The sequence below is a fragment of the Penicillium verhagenii genome (assembly GCF_028828195.1).
Source record: "Penicillium verhagenii strain IBT 33310 chromosome Unknown utg000006l_segment0_segment0, whole genome shotgun sequence".
In the NCBI taxonomy this organism is placed as follows: domain Eukaryota; kingdom Fungi; phylum Ascomycota; class Eurotiomycetes; order Eurotiales; family Aspergillaceae; genus Penicillium; species Penicillium verhagenii.
In genome coordinates, this window is record NW_026643170.1 from 1,147,301 (window position 1) to 1,163,456 (window position 16,156).

Here is a 16,156-nt window from a genome sequence, read left to right on the forward strand (position 1 = left end):
AACATTTTGAATACCTAATATCTTTGAATCAATCAATCAATGTCCATCTACATATTTCATCTTCTCGGTTCAAATATATTTGTATATTCTACATATTCAATTTGAATGCCAATAATGTCTAAAGTTATCTTATGTAGCCTTGAGGGCTGTTGCATACATGATATGTACTAGTCTTGAGGGATTAACCAATGTTTAAAGGAATTTGGTATGTTATAATCAACATTAAAAGAATAACGGGCAATAAAAATAACAATAGCTGGAGGTAGTCTTGTCAACTGGTTGTCCTTACTCGGTACGCGTTCCGAAGGGCCGGATTTCTCGTCTTGGCAATTTTGATTGCACAAGTCTAACTGGATTAGGTGTGCATTCTGGCAAAAATGACCGCGGCTTTATAAAGCCAATAATTGAGGTTCCTTCCATCGGTTCCATAGCTCAGTTGGTTAGAGCGTCGTGCTAATAACGCGAATGTCGAGGGTTCGACCCCCTCTGGGACCATTCTTTTTTGCAACTTTGTTTTTCGATTTTCAAACTTTTAAATGCCCAAAAGAGGCACCGAGTTTTCCAAAATTGCAGCGGCGCAGTTCCCAAGACTGCATAAGTTTGGAGCAAGGAACTATTGTAGCCAAAGCTAAACCTCCGATCCCAAAACATCTTGGCGCTTAGGTATCGTTCCGCTTCACTGCGCCGTGGAGTTGTGGCGCACTAAAGGTTTACACTGTCGACCGTCAAGACATACTAAACAACTACAGACCTCGAGTGAATTGGGACATTCTCACAGAGCTTCTACTTCTTTGACTTCAAAACAGTATTTATAACGGTCTTCATATCAGAGTCGCATCGTGAACAGTATTCTCTATACTGCCCATCATCAACTGAATTATCATGCTGCACGGATCATTATCTGCGGCCAGCCAATCCCGGTCTGTGCCCCACCTGTCGCAGATTATCCACTTGGAGCCACAGAATAAGCCCCGGTGCGTTGGATACGCCCAAACCCAAGGCCGGCTCTGTGATAATGAGACTAATGTACAGGGTCGGAATTATGCCTTACATTTACTGGACCAAGGTACTGAAGAGCTCGAAGCGGGAAATTGCATCGCGGATCTGTTGGAGGAACTGGCGTCGTACGTATTGTGCACCAGGTTGCATCAATCGCAAGCATCCGGTCTCGCTGCACGTTGGCAGGAGCAAGTCCGCTCATATATGCAATCTCAACCCGATCCGACAAGAGAGACAACTCAACAGTCCACCCGGCGACGAGTTGCTCCAAATCCGGATTTTGCCCGAGGCCCTGTTACTGAACCTTCTCTGGATACAATCCAATCGAATTATGATGAAGTGTTGGGCCGATATGTCCAGAGATATGAGCAAGCTCTTGCACGTATGGCAAGCTTCGAGGCAGAACAAAGATCCCAATTCTCAGCCTCATTAGCTGAAAATGTGGATGTGGATGTGAATCCGCGTGCACAAGGCCGCAACAGTAGGAACGTGATTCGATACGCGACCGGAATTGAAGGGTTGGATTCAGGAACAAGAAATGACACACAAAACAACCCAATTAGGGCACCCCGAGCAATTTCGTCAAGGCTGAACCACTCGAACTACGATGAAGAATCACTTTCTCATACCCGTAGAGTTCAACGGCCTTCAGCCAATCCTCTCACTAGCCGACAAACTACCTCAGTCTCAATTCCACCACCAGTAAACGAGGCTACGATCTTACGTGTACAGGAAAATACAAGTCCGACTACAAATCTTGACCTAGGACGGTTTGAAAGGTTAGCGGCAAGCAGAAGGTACAATGTGCGAAATAATGTCCCAAGACCACTACAGACAATCTCCGAGACGAGTTTGATCGCCCCACGTGAGAGAGTACTAGGAACCAGAAACCGAGCACTTCGTATAGAAGAAGACAACGCGGAAAGGGTACCACGCCAAAATACGAGACCTTTTCCCCGTCAGACATCAAATGTCACACGCCGAGAGATAGAAGGTCCTTGTGGAATTTGTCTGGAGGATTTGCAAGGCGTGGAATTCATCCGTACAGGGGGCTATGATGATTCTGGCAGTGACAGCGATAATGGTAGTTATGATGATACCGATAATGACGGAGAAGTTGAACGGACCCTTGTTTATTGCAAAGCTCAATGTGGGAATAACTTCCATGAAACCTGTTTGACTGAATGGCTGGACCACATTATGGTCCCAACATGTCCCATGTGCCGGATTGAATGGGAGGACTGATCATATTGTCGGTGGTGAAAAAGTTTTGATTTTCAAGGTTTGAATTACTTGCTCGGGTCTTTTGAAGCTTATGATTTTTTGGGGTAAATTGCCACTCTTTAGGGGTGATATTTTGCTTGAACTGTGCACAGCACGATCATTTGACTAGTTTTAATGGTTAGTCAGTCAGTTGATGAGATATCTTATTGCTTATCAAGCCATGAACCAATTGAATGGGCTGCGCAAATACCAAATTTGACCAGCAGTCACATTGAATAATTAGGGGGGAATTTCTCAATTTAATTATATCTGAGCAGTGAGTTGAAATACACAGGACCTATCGATCGCGTTGGGAGGATAGGCTCCATCATAAAAGGATAGTGACATTTGGACACCGATTGTGTTCGGGTAGTCTGTATCCGGCGGTTCACATGCAGAGAAAAGGTTCAGGCTTTCTCTTGGGTTTGTTCATGATCATGACTCTGGCTGATTGATCCTCGATCTTTCTCCACAATCTGCCTGAAGGTAATGGTAGGTTTCCAGCCAACGGATTTGCGCGCGCTGCTAACTTCCGAGTACAACTCATCGACTTGCTCAAGGGTAAGTCCCTTAGTCTCGTAGATCATGAAATAAACGAAAGCAATGCAGATAAAGCAGCATCCAAACCATATGAAGAATATCTTGGACTGTAAATTTGCATTTCCAGTGCCGTAGTTCACGAGGTATGGGGTGGAGTAGGCGATAGCCCAGTTTAGCAGCCAATTAGTGGCAGTAGTCATGGATAGCGACTTGGCGCGAACCTTCAAAGGAAAGATTTCACCAGTAACAACCCTATTCCAATATTAGCCATGCTTGGGTGTGGAAGTTGGAAAAGTCGGACTTACCAGGCAACAGGTCCCCAAGACGCAGCGAAGAAGAAAATGAAGATGCAGATAAAGGCAATAGCAGCATTTTGTGCCGCTTGGTTGAGTACTATAATATTGCCCAAGGAATCCTGGCTAGTAGTAGTCGTTCCTAGGACGGCGACAAGAAGCTGCGAAACACACATGCCGATGGCACCCAGTAGAAGAACGGGCCGGCGACCCCACTTATCAATAGCGTAAAGACCAGGGAACGTCGAAGCCACGTTGACACAGTTGGTGATTAAGCTGATGACAAACTCGTTCTTGAAACCGGAGTTCTTGAAGAATTGTGTGCCATAGTAGAAGATGAAATTAATCCCGGTCAATTGTTGGAGGGCTTGTAGACCGCAGCCTGTGAGCAACCGCTTTCCAAGATTGCCCTGGAAGCATTCGAGATAGCTGGACTCGCCTAGACTCATTTCATATTCATGGTTGGCTTGAATCTCAGCAAGCTCTTCTCTAACTTCAGGATGATCTTCAGGGAGACGCCGAAGCTTGGCAAGATTCTGAGCGGCTTTCTCATGGTTATCCTTTTTAATAAGGAAGCGAGGGGTCTCGGGCAACACGAGCATTCCAACAATCAGGACAATCGCCCAGGCGAACTGGATGGCAATCGGTATGCGGTAGGAGCCAGTATCCGCTCGATTGTGAGTTGAATTATTCACCACGGATGCCAGCAAAAGACCGATAGTGATGGCGAGCTGGTAAGAACCGACGATAAATCCACGAATCCATTTTGGTGCTGTCTCAGACTGGTAGAGAGGGACTATTATATCAGTCAGTCGAGAAAGAATTGACGTGAAAACACGGAGAGCACATACTTAATGCTGAGACCAGACCGACACCAAACCCAGCAAAGAATCTGCCGGCGAGGAATAGTGGTATTCTAACAGCAGCTGTCTGCAAAATGACACCGAAGATAAACACAAAGCTTGAAGCTATCAGACCCCATCGACGACCGATAGAGTCTCCCAGGGGGGCCGCACCGAGGGCACCGAAAAAGGTGCCAGCTGACAGAATAGAGACGATGGCAGAGGATTGACTAGATGTAACGTTGAGATGCCCAGTGCTATCTCTATATCCAGTGGAAAAAAGATCTTGCCAGTAGGGCATGGCAAGAATTCCACTGATGGTGCCTGTATCATATCTTTGTGCAGAAACAGATTAGAAGGAATTCAAGATTGTAAATTGAAATTAGAGACCTTACCCAAATAGGATACCACCAAAGGCGACAAAGCTAGAGATAGCAATGGCAGGCCATGATGCACCGGCTACTTCATTGGGTTTTTTGAGCAAGATACCCATGACGCTTGTAAAGTGAAGTATGATGAACGGTTAGAAAAGCCAAAGTAGGTAATTGAAAGAGTGATCTTCTTGGAGCTGGACAGGACCTTGGGTCTTATAGATTTTCAGAACGATCGTTGGATTCTATTTATTTTTATTTTGAAAAATACAAGTGGCTTGGTGATTCCATCGGTTGGTTTGAAGTAAAAGAGGCGGAGAAAGCCCTTTTCTGGGCCCTTTACGACAGTAGCGCCAACTCTAAGTAGGTCTAAGCCAAAAAAGTATCGCATTGACAACTGATTCATTATGTCGCAGAGTCTGTTCGATATCCTCGAGATATCACGGTCCTCTATAGAAGCTCGACGTAATGAATTGTGTTCGAATACTGATGCAAAATATTTTGGTGTATGAAGGGTACTTGTCTAAGTGAATACTAATCCTCGGGTAGAACCTTCTAAAGTTTGAATAGATACAGAAATTTATCACTTCATTCCCTCGTTCCAAAATCTTACATTCTCAAGCTTCACCTGCAGCCCGAGGTAATCTCAAGCGTTGTTGACCCTGTGTCCGATATAGACCCGCTGTGACCACGTACTCGGAGCACTGTACCCCACGGGGAGCTACCCACCGCGTAGTTATTGTTCTAATTTTGAAATTGACCAACTCATTAGGAACATTGAAGTGATAGAAAAATATGAGACAATGTTACGTTTGGTTTGTCGAATCTTGATTGGTTCAGAGCTCAGATGCTTTGCCTATTTAAGACTAGTCTAATTCTGAAAAAAGTCAACCTTCACCCCAGCTTTGTGGAGGTTTCCTTCAATGTTTCCTTGAATGTTTCCTGAGAACCCCGCGACGGCAGTTCGACCCCGCACGGGTCATGAAAATCAGGGAAAACGGGCCGTATCGGGAAGTCGTGAGCCAGATCTCCTCTCCAGGAACGCATTGTTCGCTTTTCGGGCTTGAAAATCGGCGAAATTTCGTTGGAATCGGCGAAACGTCGCTAAACTTCGGCAAATTCTACTATCGTTAACTTCTACTCGAACGAGACTAGTGAATTAGTTACCGAAGCTCCGCAAGCATGCAGATTGACAATTCTGCACAAAATTATACACGTGGACCCTGATTCTCTTGCAGGAGTTCAGTACTCCGCGGGTCCGCGACCTCCACGGCTCACGACGGGCCCTTCGCGTTCTGAACAGTCAATGCTATCGAGGTACCCAACTTAACATTGAACTTCCGATTTCTCCGAGGCACTGAACTTTCGTAAACTAAGCTTCATAGAAGAATGAAATGTAACACCGTAATTGAAACTGAACAGGTCCTTACTTGATTTAAATAGCCCCCAACCTTTCTGATGACAATTGATTCACTACCACAATCCCTGCTTCCTCGGTCTCACAATGGCCACTATCCTTCAAGCACTTCTTTTAGCTTGCACTGCATTCCGCGCCGTGTTTGCACAATCCACTGCCTATGATGAGCTGTACCGCCCCCAGTATCATTTCACTCCTGCCAAAGACTGGATGAACGATCCAAATGGTCTCTTGTATCACGACGGGATCTACCATCTTTTTTTCCAATACAACCTGGGCGGAGAGACATGGGGTAACATTTCCTGGGGCCATGCTACCAGTCGAGATTTAACTCACTGGGAGCAACAACCAGTCGCCCTACTTGCCCGCGGATACCCGAACAACGTCACTGAGATGTTTTTCTCTGGGTCTGCAGTGGTCGATAATGATAATACAAGTGGATTTGGCAAAAATGGCAAGACCCCTTTGGTTGCCATGTATACCTCATACGTAAGTTCGAATCCACATCGATGTGTGATCTGGCTGTGACTAATGAACACTATACTTTCAGTATCCTTACGAACAAGTTCTTCCCAGCGGAAAAACTGTCCAAGCAAACCAACAAGCCCAGTCCATTGCTTACAGTCTGGATGATGGCATGACCTGGACCACGCATGATGAGGCGAACCCAGTCATTCTGGATCCACCCGCCCCATATGAAGATCAATTTCTCAACTTTCGTGATCCGAATATCTTTTGGCATGCCCCAACGGAGAATTGGATTGCCGTCCTCTCTTTGGCAGAGTTACACATGCTTGTAATCTATACATCCAAGGACTTGAAGAACTGGTCGATGGCTAGCGAGTTTGGGCCCGTGAACGCGGTCGGAGGCGCGTGGGAGTGTCCAAACCTCTTTCCCCTCCCTGTCGATGGAAGTCAAAACCATACGAAATGGGTTGCTATGATCGGGGTTAATCCTGGTGGACCCCCAGGAACTATTGGCTCTGGGACACAGTACGTTATTGGAGATTTCAACGGAACTACCTTCAATGCGGATGCCGATAATGTATATTCTGGAGTCACTCCCCTGCCAAGCGACAGCATCATCTTCGCCAACTTTGAAGGCACTGGGAGCTTCGCGGATTTGGGTTGGAATGCCACGGGAGACTTGGTTGGCCAGTCACCAGCCCACGGTACCCTGCCGGGACAAAGCCCTGTGACTGGCTACTTGGGAAAACGCCTTGTCAATACATTCTTGAACGGGGATGTCACAACAGGAACCCTCACCTCTACACCTTTCACGATTTCTATGAATTACATCAACTTTCTGATCGGTGGAGGTGATGACATCAATAATACAGCCGTATACCTCAAGGTCGACGGGAAAATTGTGCGATCTGCTACCGGTGCTAACAGCGAAACCTTACTCTGGCAGAGTTGGGATGTCAGCGACTTGCTAAATCAAACCGCCGCGATCGAGATTGTTGACACCGCAACTACAGGCTGGGGTCATATCAACGTGGATGAAATATCCTTCTCGAACTCCATAGCGCGAAGCCAAGTGGCTAACTGGGTAGACTTGGGCCCAGACTTTTACGCAGCCCAGGGTTACAATGGCTTATCTACACCCGAGCGTATTGTCATAGGGTGGATGAACAATTGGCAATACGGTGGTCTGATTCCAACCAGTCCTTGGCGCAGTGCCATGTCGATTCCTCGTCTATTATCTCTGAAGACCATAGGCGAAAAGCCTGCTCTCGTCCAAGCTCCTGCAGAAAATTGGGCCACCCTCATCGACCATAACTACCGTGAAAGGTCCTGGCTCTCAATGAACGAAGGCACAGAGCCCTTGGGCCGCACTGGTAAAGCAATGAAGATTGAGCTGGAATTCTCTGATCGATCACCAGCCGCATCAGGGACTTCACAATTTGGAATAATTGTACGGGCTACTGCGGATCTTACACAACAGACGCGAGTCGGTTATGACTTCGCAACCAAGGAAGTCTTTATTGATCGGTCCAAGTCTGGAAATGTTTCTTTCGAGAGCACATTTGCAAGCACCTATAGTACCCCGCTAGCTTCTAATGTCGATGGAAAGATCAATATGCTCCTTTATGTGGACTGGTCTAGCATTGAGCTCTTCGGGGGAGATGGGGAAACTACAATGACCACCCAAATTTTCCCGAGCGATAGTGCGACCTACTCTCAGATCTTCTCAACTGGAGGAGACACTACAAATGTCCGGCTTAGAATTGCTCAGATTTCCTCAACTTGGAACGGTTCGTGAGTATTTTTGAGATATTTCATATGACGACATAGTATACATGATTTGGAATCCTGGTAAATTTAACAAAACGAGTTGTTAAGAGAGTCCACATTTCTGATCATCTATTTTCTGGAAATCTATTTGAATATGAACATTCTTTTCAGTAGGCTGATAGATAAATTGTGAGCTCTATTGATTGATCTGCCCAATAAAAAGCTTCCAAGATCACTAACATTTGAAGCAAAGTGATGAGCGCTTCCTCGAAGTGTGGTTGCTATCCAACGTTCTTTTCAAGATTACATGCTTGAATGGCTCCTTGCTAGTGTGAATTAAATACGGTTAGATGTAAAATAATGAGGTAAAGCGTGGAGATTCAATTGATTGTATAAAGTGTGTAAGAATCTAACTAAGGCTGCCACCTAATGTGGTAATTTAACTGCACAGTAGTAGGCGGCGAGGAATCCGTTTGCCTCAACTTGAGCTATATAGCTTTTCTGGGGGCCATGAAAATTGGCCCGCTAGGTGGAAAGTTCAAGTCTTAGGGGTTGCAGGTGTCGACTTGTTCCTGCTTGTGTCGCGGCCGAAAGTGCTTGACTAGATTGCTCGTGTTCAACGCAACCAGCTTACTAGTCGGCATCAAAAACAACTCGTCGATCTCCTCTAGGGTTTTGTCTTTGGTTTCGGGCATAAAGAACAGCTGGTAGAAGAAGCCTAGCGCTGCCAAGCCGCCGAAGAAACCGATCGTCAGACCGGTATAGGTCATCGCCTTCTGCATCCCCTCGAAGTTGTACGTCACGATGAATGACCACAAATACAGAAATGCAGAGCAGATCGCCATACCTTGGCTGCGGGTGTTGAAATCAAAGCTCTCCGCTGGAACTACCCAGGTCAGACACGAATACGCGCCAAAGAAGCCCATGTACAACACCAGGCCGGAGAAAAACAACCCCAAGGCAATTGACTTGTGCTCATTGAAGTAATCAACGCCATTGTTGGTGTATAAATAGCCAACTCCCACGAGCACCATGCCCACAATGAACATCAGGATATTTTGTGCCCAGACGCGTCGTCCGAACTTATCCATTGTGAACACGGCGGGAATCGTTCCCAAAAACAGCGCGCCGCCGCCCACCATCGACATCAGGACTGACTCGCGATCGTTGAAGTTCATTTTGGCCATCAGGTTCGACATGTTGTACATCACTGCATTGATGCCCGTCATCTGCCCGAAAAAGATCATTGCCGTGGCATAGACAAGCGCGCGTCGGTTACGCGGCTCCCTGCATACTTCTAGGTACCTTTGATACCATTTCTCGCTCGCAGAGCGCTCGACATCATTTTTGACCGTCACTTCCATCGCCACGTACTCGTCCAGGCTTCTCGGGTCCGCCATGTCGCGCAGTGACTTCCACACCTGCCACGCGCGCCCGTACTTGCCCTTGGATACCAGCCAACGCGGTGATTCTGGCAGGAAGCACATTCCGACAAGGAGGATCGTCGAAAACAAAAGAGACGAGCCCAGCATCCAGCGCCAGCTGCCCGATCGGACTTCAAAGAATACACCACCAGCCGCGTATCCGACAATCTCGCCGAATGCGATCATTAACTGGTACACCGAAACCAGGTTACCACGCACCTCTGGTGGTACACACTCCGAGATGTAGATACCGACACAGCCGCCTTCGATACCGATACCGATGCCCAGAATGAATCGGCCGGCAAACAGCATGCTCACGCTGCGGGAGCCCGCACAAAGTCCCGCTCCCAGTGTGTACCACAAACACGAGATTATAATCGAGTTGCGACGTCCAAAGTAGAAGTTCAGCGGCGTCATGATGAAGGCGCCGGCCATTGCGCCTAGCGGCATCAGTGAAGAAATCAGTGAAATGTCGGTCGCTAGTTTCGGGTCATCCATGCTCGTCCACACGCCGGACGCGATAAAGTGCTTGCGGATACCAGGCAACGCGCCCGAGATTACCGACTGGTCTAATCCACTCAGCATGCCGCTGAAGGCTGCGAACACACCCAGCGTGATAACTAGCATGCGAGGACTCCTCATGTGCACTGGTATCTGCGCGAAGGCAATCCTGTCGTGTAGTGATTCGTTGTCGAGGTACTGGTGGCTCTGCAAGTCGCGTGACTCGATCTCATGCTCACGCTCCTCGGGCGTGAGTTCATCACTGAACTCTTTGCCCATGGCTTCGGGCTTTTCCTCCAAATTATCCCTCATTTTGACAGTTGAAACAATCACGGTAAAAAATGACCCTTATGGCCTTATGGGGTCAGAATGTGGAGAGGAAGAAGGTAGGAGAGATGAACCCAATTCTCTCTACGAAAGGGCTATTTATGTGAAAAGATTGTCTGTGGGATACTTTATCATTGTACCTCTCCCCAACTTCCCGACCGACATGCCCCGGACCCCACAACACCGCTGAGTATCCACAATTGAATCTTTTTTTGTGGGGTTACCATTATGTGTTTACAAAATAGGGAATGCTGCGAAGCAGGCCCAACATTGCTAAGCACATGAGTGGCGGCCCCAGCAGATACGGAATAATACTGTGACACCCAACTTGGACCATTTAGAAATGCCTTTCGAATACAGTCCGATCGCGCAATTTGTCGGCATGGCCGGAACCTGAAGACCCAGCATGGTAATGGATGAACGACGCCTCGATGCTCTGACCCTTAGAAGTAAACCTTCTTTGCCCCCCACTCGAAAGGGACCGTGGTTTACTCGGGCACGGCTAGTATTTCCCCGAAGACTGCCCGACCGGAACACAAATGCCCGGGAAATCGAAGCCGACAACGGCTCAGCGAGGTACGGGAACCGAACCGGAAACGATCCGTTACAAGCTGAATATCGGTTCAAACCACGCATTGAGCTAATAGAGAATCCCCTAGGCCCTATTTTTACGTGTCTTCGGCCCCATTAGACGAGAGAAGAACACTATTATGAGGAAGAGCAAGACGCAAAGGCACTAAAATAGCTTCTGCCTCTGAGTCCTGACCACTGTATTCCCTTTTGATGCGAAAGTATTGTACACCTCCCCTTCGTGGATGATATTTCTGTATAAATACCGGATTCACTGAATAATGAAGTTTTCAGGGGCGAATTAAGTTGACCGCAGCAACATACATGATTGCGGGGAAATACAGACGCCCGATGCAGAGTTTCGCCGATGCTATTCCGAGCCCCGTGGGGAGTGGCCTGGGCCTGGGCCGCCTGGCACCACTAATGCTGGTGCGGAATCGGATTTTGTCCGAATTTTGTCATATCTGAGACCCCGATAGCGTTGAATCTCGAAATAATAATGGTTCATTTATCCTGGGGCTACCCTCAAGATGTCTCGGCTTGGGGCGCCGGGAGTGGGAGTCGGGCAATAACGTCTGCCATTGGCGACGAGCCGTGCCGGTATAATATCTGCTCCAAGCCATCCTAGCAAGGTTCATGGTTTTTACTCAATAGCAAAATCCCATGTTAGTCTTTCGACTGCGCAAGACTCATTAGAACATGTTTAACAAAATCAACAATGATTCCCAATTTTCCGACCGCATCGTGAAAATCCGTCATAACCGGTACGAGCAAGCTTTCGGTATATATGTCGAACTCATGAAGAAAGCATATCTATGCTCACCGGTACTTTGAATCGATGCGAATCTCCCAGCACACAAAGGAATCTTCAGGGCAATCATTTGTTTCGTTTGGAACTTGGAATTCTTTTCCATCCGGAGGACAATCCTATGGACCTACAATATGTAGCAGTGAGAAGTCACTCTGCATGTGAGCTTCTAGAGCTCCACAGATCTACTAGTGCTACTTTAGTCTTTTAGTGCTTACTCTTTTACTCAAGTGCTTCACTACTCCTTTACTCCTCTACTCTCCTCTAGAATCTAGTTAGATTTACCAGTTGACCACATGTGCATGCATGTACCATTTACGATTCAGCCTTCCAGCTACGTAATGTTTTAGGTCTCATATTTTGCCAATCTTGAAGCTCGTTTAGTCATCATGCCGGGACTCGAAAGTGGTCACTCGACAACTCAAGTCAACTGGTGTGGCTTCCATGTGACTGATCGATCAGGTGACATAGGACACTCGGGTGAACTTTAGACCGACATGGAGGACGGATATAGAATAGTCCGGCCAGGAAGAGAAACTCAGGGGGAAAATATATCGATTAATCATCAATGTATTCATGAATCATGACTCCTCAAGTGATAAGACACCCAATATTATCATCAATTGATGACATTGATATTTTCCACACAACACATTCAATCTTTTAACAGTTTGTAGACATGGGTCCAGTCACATGCAAGAAGGCCCCAGCCGGCAGACACTATCCTGTCTATATAGGCGCATACTATTTCACACAATTAGAACAGCGCGCTTCAAGGTTTCAAATGTTTATTCAATTAAGATACACATGTGATCTTTCAGAGATCAACATTTGTCAACTATGCCTCCCAAAATCAACGTCAATCAATCATATTAATTAATTTCTACTGCCTGGACTCCGTTGTAATGACCACAGTTTCCGTTTGAGATCTCATAAGTATTAGCAGTCTCGGAGAGATAGGCGGTGGCATAGTTAGAGGTAGCCGAGCAGACAGTTGATTGAGCCAAATAGCAGTAATTCACAGTAGAAGAAACCACTTGGTAGAAGCTCATCGCGCAGTTCGAGTATTCCTGACAGCTTACACAGCAGTCATAAGCGGAATCGGAGTTGCCCACGATCAAAGTGAAGCCACTGATACTGGCAAAGTTAATATCATAGATATACAGGCCGGCGAAGCTACCGAAATCTGAAGAAAGAGGGAAGCCGGCAATGTTATTGGTGGCACACGCCGCATACTGGGAAGTGGTGGTGACCGCAGTAACCACAGTGGTAGCAGTCACAGTATCAGTCACAACGGGTGCCAAGGTGGTCACAGTAATAGTTGAGGTGGTGCTGTAGCTCAGGGTGGTAGATATATCGGCAAGCACTAACACCGAGGTGGATGTAATGGTGTTGGTCACTATTACAGTTGTGGAAGGTGTAACAGCCGTGGTGGTAGCAGGGGCCGTAGTAACTGTCGAAGTTGTTGTAGTCTTAAGGATAACTTTCTCCTCGCAGATCACTTCCTGTGGATACTCAAAATCATCAATGTACGGAGAACAGTCATTCTCCAACACCAATGATCGCTTATAAGTGGAGGGAGTAGCGAGTGTATCGGCAACAGGAGTAAAGCCTGATGAGGTAGCAATTGTCGCAGTAGCAGTACTAGTGATCGAAATGGTGGAGAATATAGTTAAAGTAATAGATTCACGAGCAGTCGTTGCAGTCATTGTATCATATTCAGTAGAGGTTGTTGAGAAGGTATCGGTGACAGGGGTCTCGATAGAAGTCACTGTAGTGGTCTCATAATGAGACTCCGTTATGGTCGACTCTGACGGAGTAACGGTGACGGTATCCTGAACCGTGGAGAAGACCACAATAGGGGTCGGGTCATGAATGCGACGAGTAAGGGTTGTTGTGGGCACAGAAGTAACTGAACTCGTTCCGAGCACAGTACGGCAGGTTGCTGAGTGTTTATAGGCTTGGCTGCTGGGGATCGGGCTGGACACGGAGCCCGCAGCCGCATGGCCGAGCTGGAGCAGGAGGCCAGCAAGGGCAAACCGAAGTAGAGACATCTTGGTATGTATGTGGAGTTCTCAATTACAGTGAGAAACTGGCTAGGAGTACTCTAAATACTGAATTTTTCTCTCTTTTATTTCTAGATAGCTGAACATTTGATGTTGTTTTTCCAGGGGAAAAGTGGATCGCCGGGTATTTTTACCTCAACACGCGGATCCACCAGGAAATCTACGACAAGACCCATCGGGCGTCAATAGTACAGGTTAATGGGGACCAACAAACAAGAAAGCCGAGCGCCTTTCGCACAATCAGGGTCAAATCAGCTCTCCATTTTGTCGGACATGTCCGTGGGCTTGAATCCACAATTCCTTCGCCCACGATGTATATACAGGAGCTCCGCGCTCCATCCTTCCGCGACTTCACATCCTCACACTCTTTTTGCATGTCCGACAACTTGTCATTCTTTTCTCGTTGTCGTTGCACTTAATCGAGCATCTGCTCTGACCTTCTCACCATTGTCATTCTTTTATCAATTTTGAAGTTCCACCTGCGTTTTTGTTTTTGGTCAAGATGGGTCACTTTTTGGTTCGAGGATGGATCCTCGCTGCATGCCTTGCACAGACTGGCTTTGCTTTGACGTTATCTGATCCTGTAGCAACACCCACTGTTGTAGCAACAACACCTACCCCTCAGGCGACTCACCATGAGCACCACGAGCACCATTGGACTTATATTTCAAGGGAGTTGCCCAGTCGCAGACCTTGCAGCGCTCATGTTTCGTCGTCTGTTCCTTCCTCCAAGGCAACCCCGACCCCATCGTCGACTCCTCTGCCTGTTCGCACTTCGGCGCACATTAGCTCTTCCACTCCTTATTCGAGACCAGTTCACACTCACTCTTCCCATTCTCACCCGCATTGGACCTATATTTCCAGACCAGTGCCACACCGCAGCTCGTGCTCAGCTTCCTCGTCTGTGGCCATCTCAGCCTCTTCAGTTCCTACTTCGACCCCTCTTCGTCAGACTTCAGTTCTAGTTTCTGCATCAGGCTCGGCTCCTACTGGATCAACTCAGCCTCAGCAATCTGTGTCGCAAGCAAGCGGTTTGACATCCTCATCTCCAGCTCCTACCACCGATGTTCCTTCTGGCTCGGTACCCACTCAGCCGACTGGCTCGCTGCCAGATAGTACCATTACTGGTGGATCTCCCGGAGCTCAGTCAACTACCTCCACCATTCTATCCACTCGTACAGCTACTATCACAGCATGCCCATCGTCGATCCCCAACTGCCCGGCATCATCCAAGACTACTTTCGTCACTACTGAGACCATTGTCGTTTCGACTACAGTGTGCCCAGTGACTGAAACTGCAGGTGCTCAAGCAACATCCACCTCCCTTCCAGCTGGCCAAGGTGCCTCAGAGTCGGAGAACCCTGGATTTACCACTTCCACTGTCTTCACTACTCGCGTTGCTACTATCACTGCCTGCCCGGCCTCCGTTACAGACTGCCCTGCCAGATCGAAGACCACTTTCCTCACAACAGAGACTATCGTGGATTCAACAACTGTCTGCCCATTGACTGAAGTCACTCAAGCCACCTCTACTGCAATTCCAGAGGGCCAAGCTTCTTCGACCTCCGAGACCCCCGGCTTTACCACTTCTACCATTGTCAGTACCCGGGTTGTTACCATCACTGCTTGCCCAGCTTCCGTCACAAACTGCCCCGCGAGAATGAAGACCACCTCCCTTACGACTGAGACAATCGTTGTGTCAACGACTGTTTGCCCCGTCACGGAGGCTGCCGGTGCTACCCAGACCGGATATCCGTCAGGAACCTCAGCTCAAACTGCAGGTGGAAATGATAACGGAAATGAGGGCTCGGAGTCAACCATCTCCACCGTCTGGAGCACCCGCATCGCGACTGTCACTGCTTGCCCCCTATCTGTCACCAACTGCCCTCTGCGGTCGAAGACCACCTACTTGACCACCGAGACTTTGGCCGTAGGAACTACAGCTGTCGCAGTGTCCGCTGAGAATACTTCCGTCCCCTCCGAGGGCGCCACTGTCACCACCTCCGTTATCAACGTGAACCCTCAAGCTGCTAGCACCGCAACTGTCTCGTCCCCAGCCGTCACTGCCGGGGCCGAATCTGGATCCTCGGGCTCGACTGGTGGTCAGGGCTCGGGCTCGGGCGTAGAGGCAGTCTACACTGCCCTTTACACTATGGAATCATGTGCCAATGGCGATACCTGCACCGAGTATGTCAGCACTGTTGTGACCACACAGACTAACGTCGCCGTTGCCCAACCCACCATGACCTCTGCTTCGTACAAGCCTGCGTCCGGCTCCGGTGCGCAAGGTCACCCTGCTGCCTCTGCGTCCTCCGCCCACGCCTGGCCACAGGGTAGCCAAGCTGCTGGAGCCAGCTCTGCCTCTGCTTCAAGCACAAGCAGCGCTCCTTATGCTGTCTACACCGGTGGGGCGTCATCGATCTCCCAATTGTCCGTGCTGCAGATCAGTGCCACGTTGATGGTGATGCTGGCGGCTATCTTGGCCTAGTCAATGATT

At 48.1% G+C, this 16,156-nt stretch overlaps 6 protein-coding genes across 6 annotated transcripts; 3 read left to right on the plus strand and 3 right to left on the minus strand.

Annotated features, from left to right (window-relative positions):
- Nucleotides 1-882: 882 nt before the first annotated feature.
- N7466_005839 (uncharacterized protein) lies at nucleotides 883-2,244 on the plus strand (the record flags this gene model as incomplete). Its single annotated transcript, XM_057165236.1, has 1 exon — nucleotides 883-2,244. The coding sequence occupies one exon, from the start codon at nucleotides 883-885 to the stop codon at nucleotides 2,242-2,244; it is 1,362 nt and encodes a 453-aa protein (XP_057020835.1).
- Nucleotides 2,245-2,669: 425 nt separating this feature from the next.
- On the minus strand, nucleotides 2,670-4,430 carry N7466_005840 (sugar porter family MFS transporter; the record flags this gene model as incomplete). Its single annotated transcript, XM_057165237.1, has 4 exons — nucleotides 2,670-3,054; nucleotides 3,108-3,891; nucleotides 3,947-4,272; nucleotides 4,333-4,430. 4 exons carry the CDS (start codon nucleotides 4,428-4,430, stop codon nucleotides 2,670-2,672), a joined length of 1,593 nt encoding a protein of 530 aa, XP_057020836.1.
- Nucleotides 4,431-5,812: 1,382 nt separating this feature from the next.
- N7466_005841 (glycoside hydrolase family 32 protein) lies at nucleotides 5,813-7,991 on the plus strand (the record flags this gene model as incomplete). The annotated part of the gene is made up of 2 exons (XM_057165238.1): nucleotides 5,813-6,214; nucleotides 6,276-7,991. The coding sequence occupies 2 exons, from the start codon at nucleotides 5,813-5,815 to the stop codon at nucleotides 7,989-7,991; spliced, it is 2,118 nt and encodes a 705-aa protein (XP_057020837.1).
- Nucleotides 7,992-8,508: 517 nt separating this feature from the next.
- N7466_005842 (uncharacterized protein) lies at nucleotides 8,509-10,200 on the minus strand (the record flags this gene model as incomplete). The annotated part of the gene is made up of 1 exon (XM_057165239.1): nucleotides 8,509-10,200. The coding sequence occupies one exon, from the start codon at nucleotides 10,198-10,200 to the stop codon at nucleotides 8,509-8,511; it is 1,692 nt and encodes a 563-aa protein (XP_057020838.1).
- Nucleotides 10,201-12,465: 2,265 nt separating this feature from the next.
- N7466_005843 (uncharacterized protein) lies at nucleotides 12,466-13,647 on the minus strand (the record flags this gene model as incomplete). Its single annotated transcript, XM_057165240.1, has 1 exon — nucleotides 12,466-13,647. One exon carries the CDS (start codon nucleotides 13,645-13,647, stop codon nucleotides 12,466-12,468), a length of 1,182 nt encoding a protein of 393 aa, XP_057020839.1.
- Nucleotides 13,648-14,294: 647 nt separating this feature from the next.
- Nucleotides 14,295-16,147, plus strand: N7466_005844 (uncharacterized protein; the record flags this gene model as incomplete). The annotated part of the gene is made up of 2 exons (XM_057165241.1): nucleotides 14,295-14,606; nucleotides 14,663-16,147. The coding sequence occupies 2 exons, from the start codon at nucleotides 14,295-14,297 to the stop codon at nucleotides 16,145-16,147; spliced, it is 1,797 nt and encodes a 598-aa protein (XP_057020840.1).
- Between the last annotated feature and the right edge of the window lie 9 nt (nucleotides 16,148-16,156).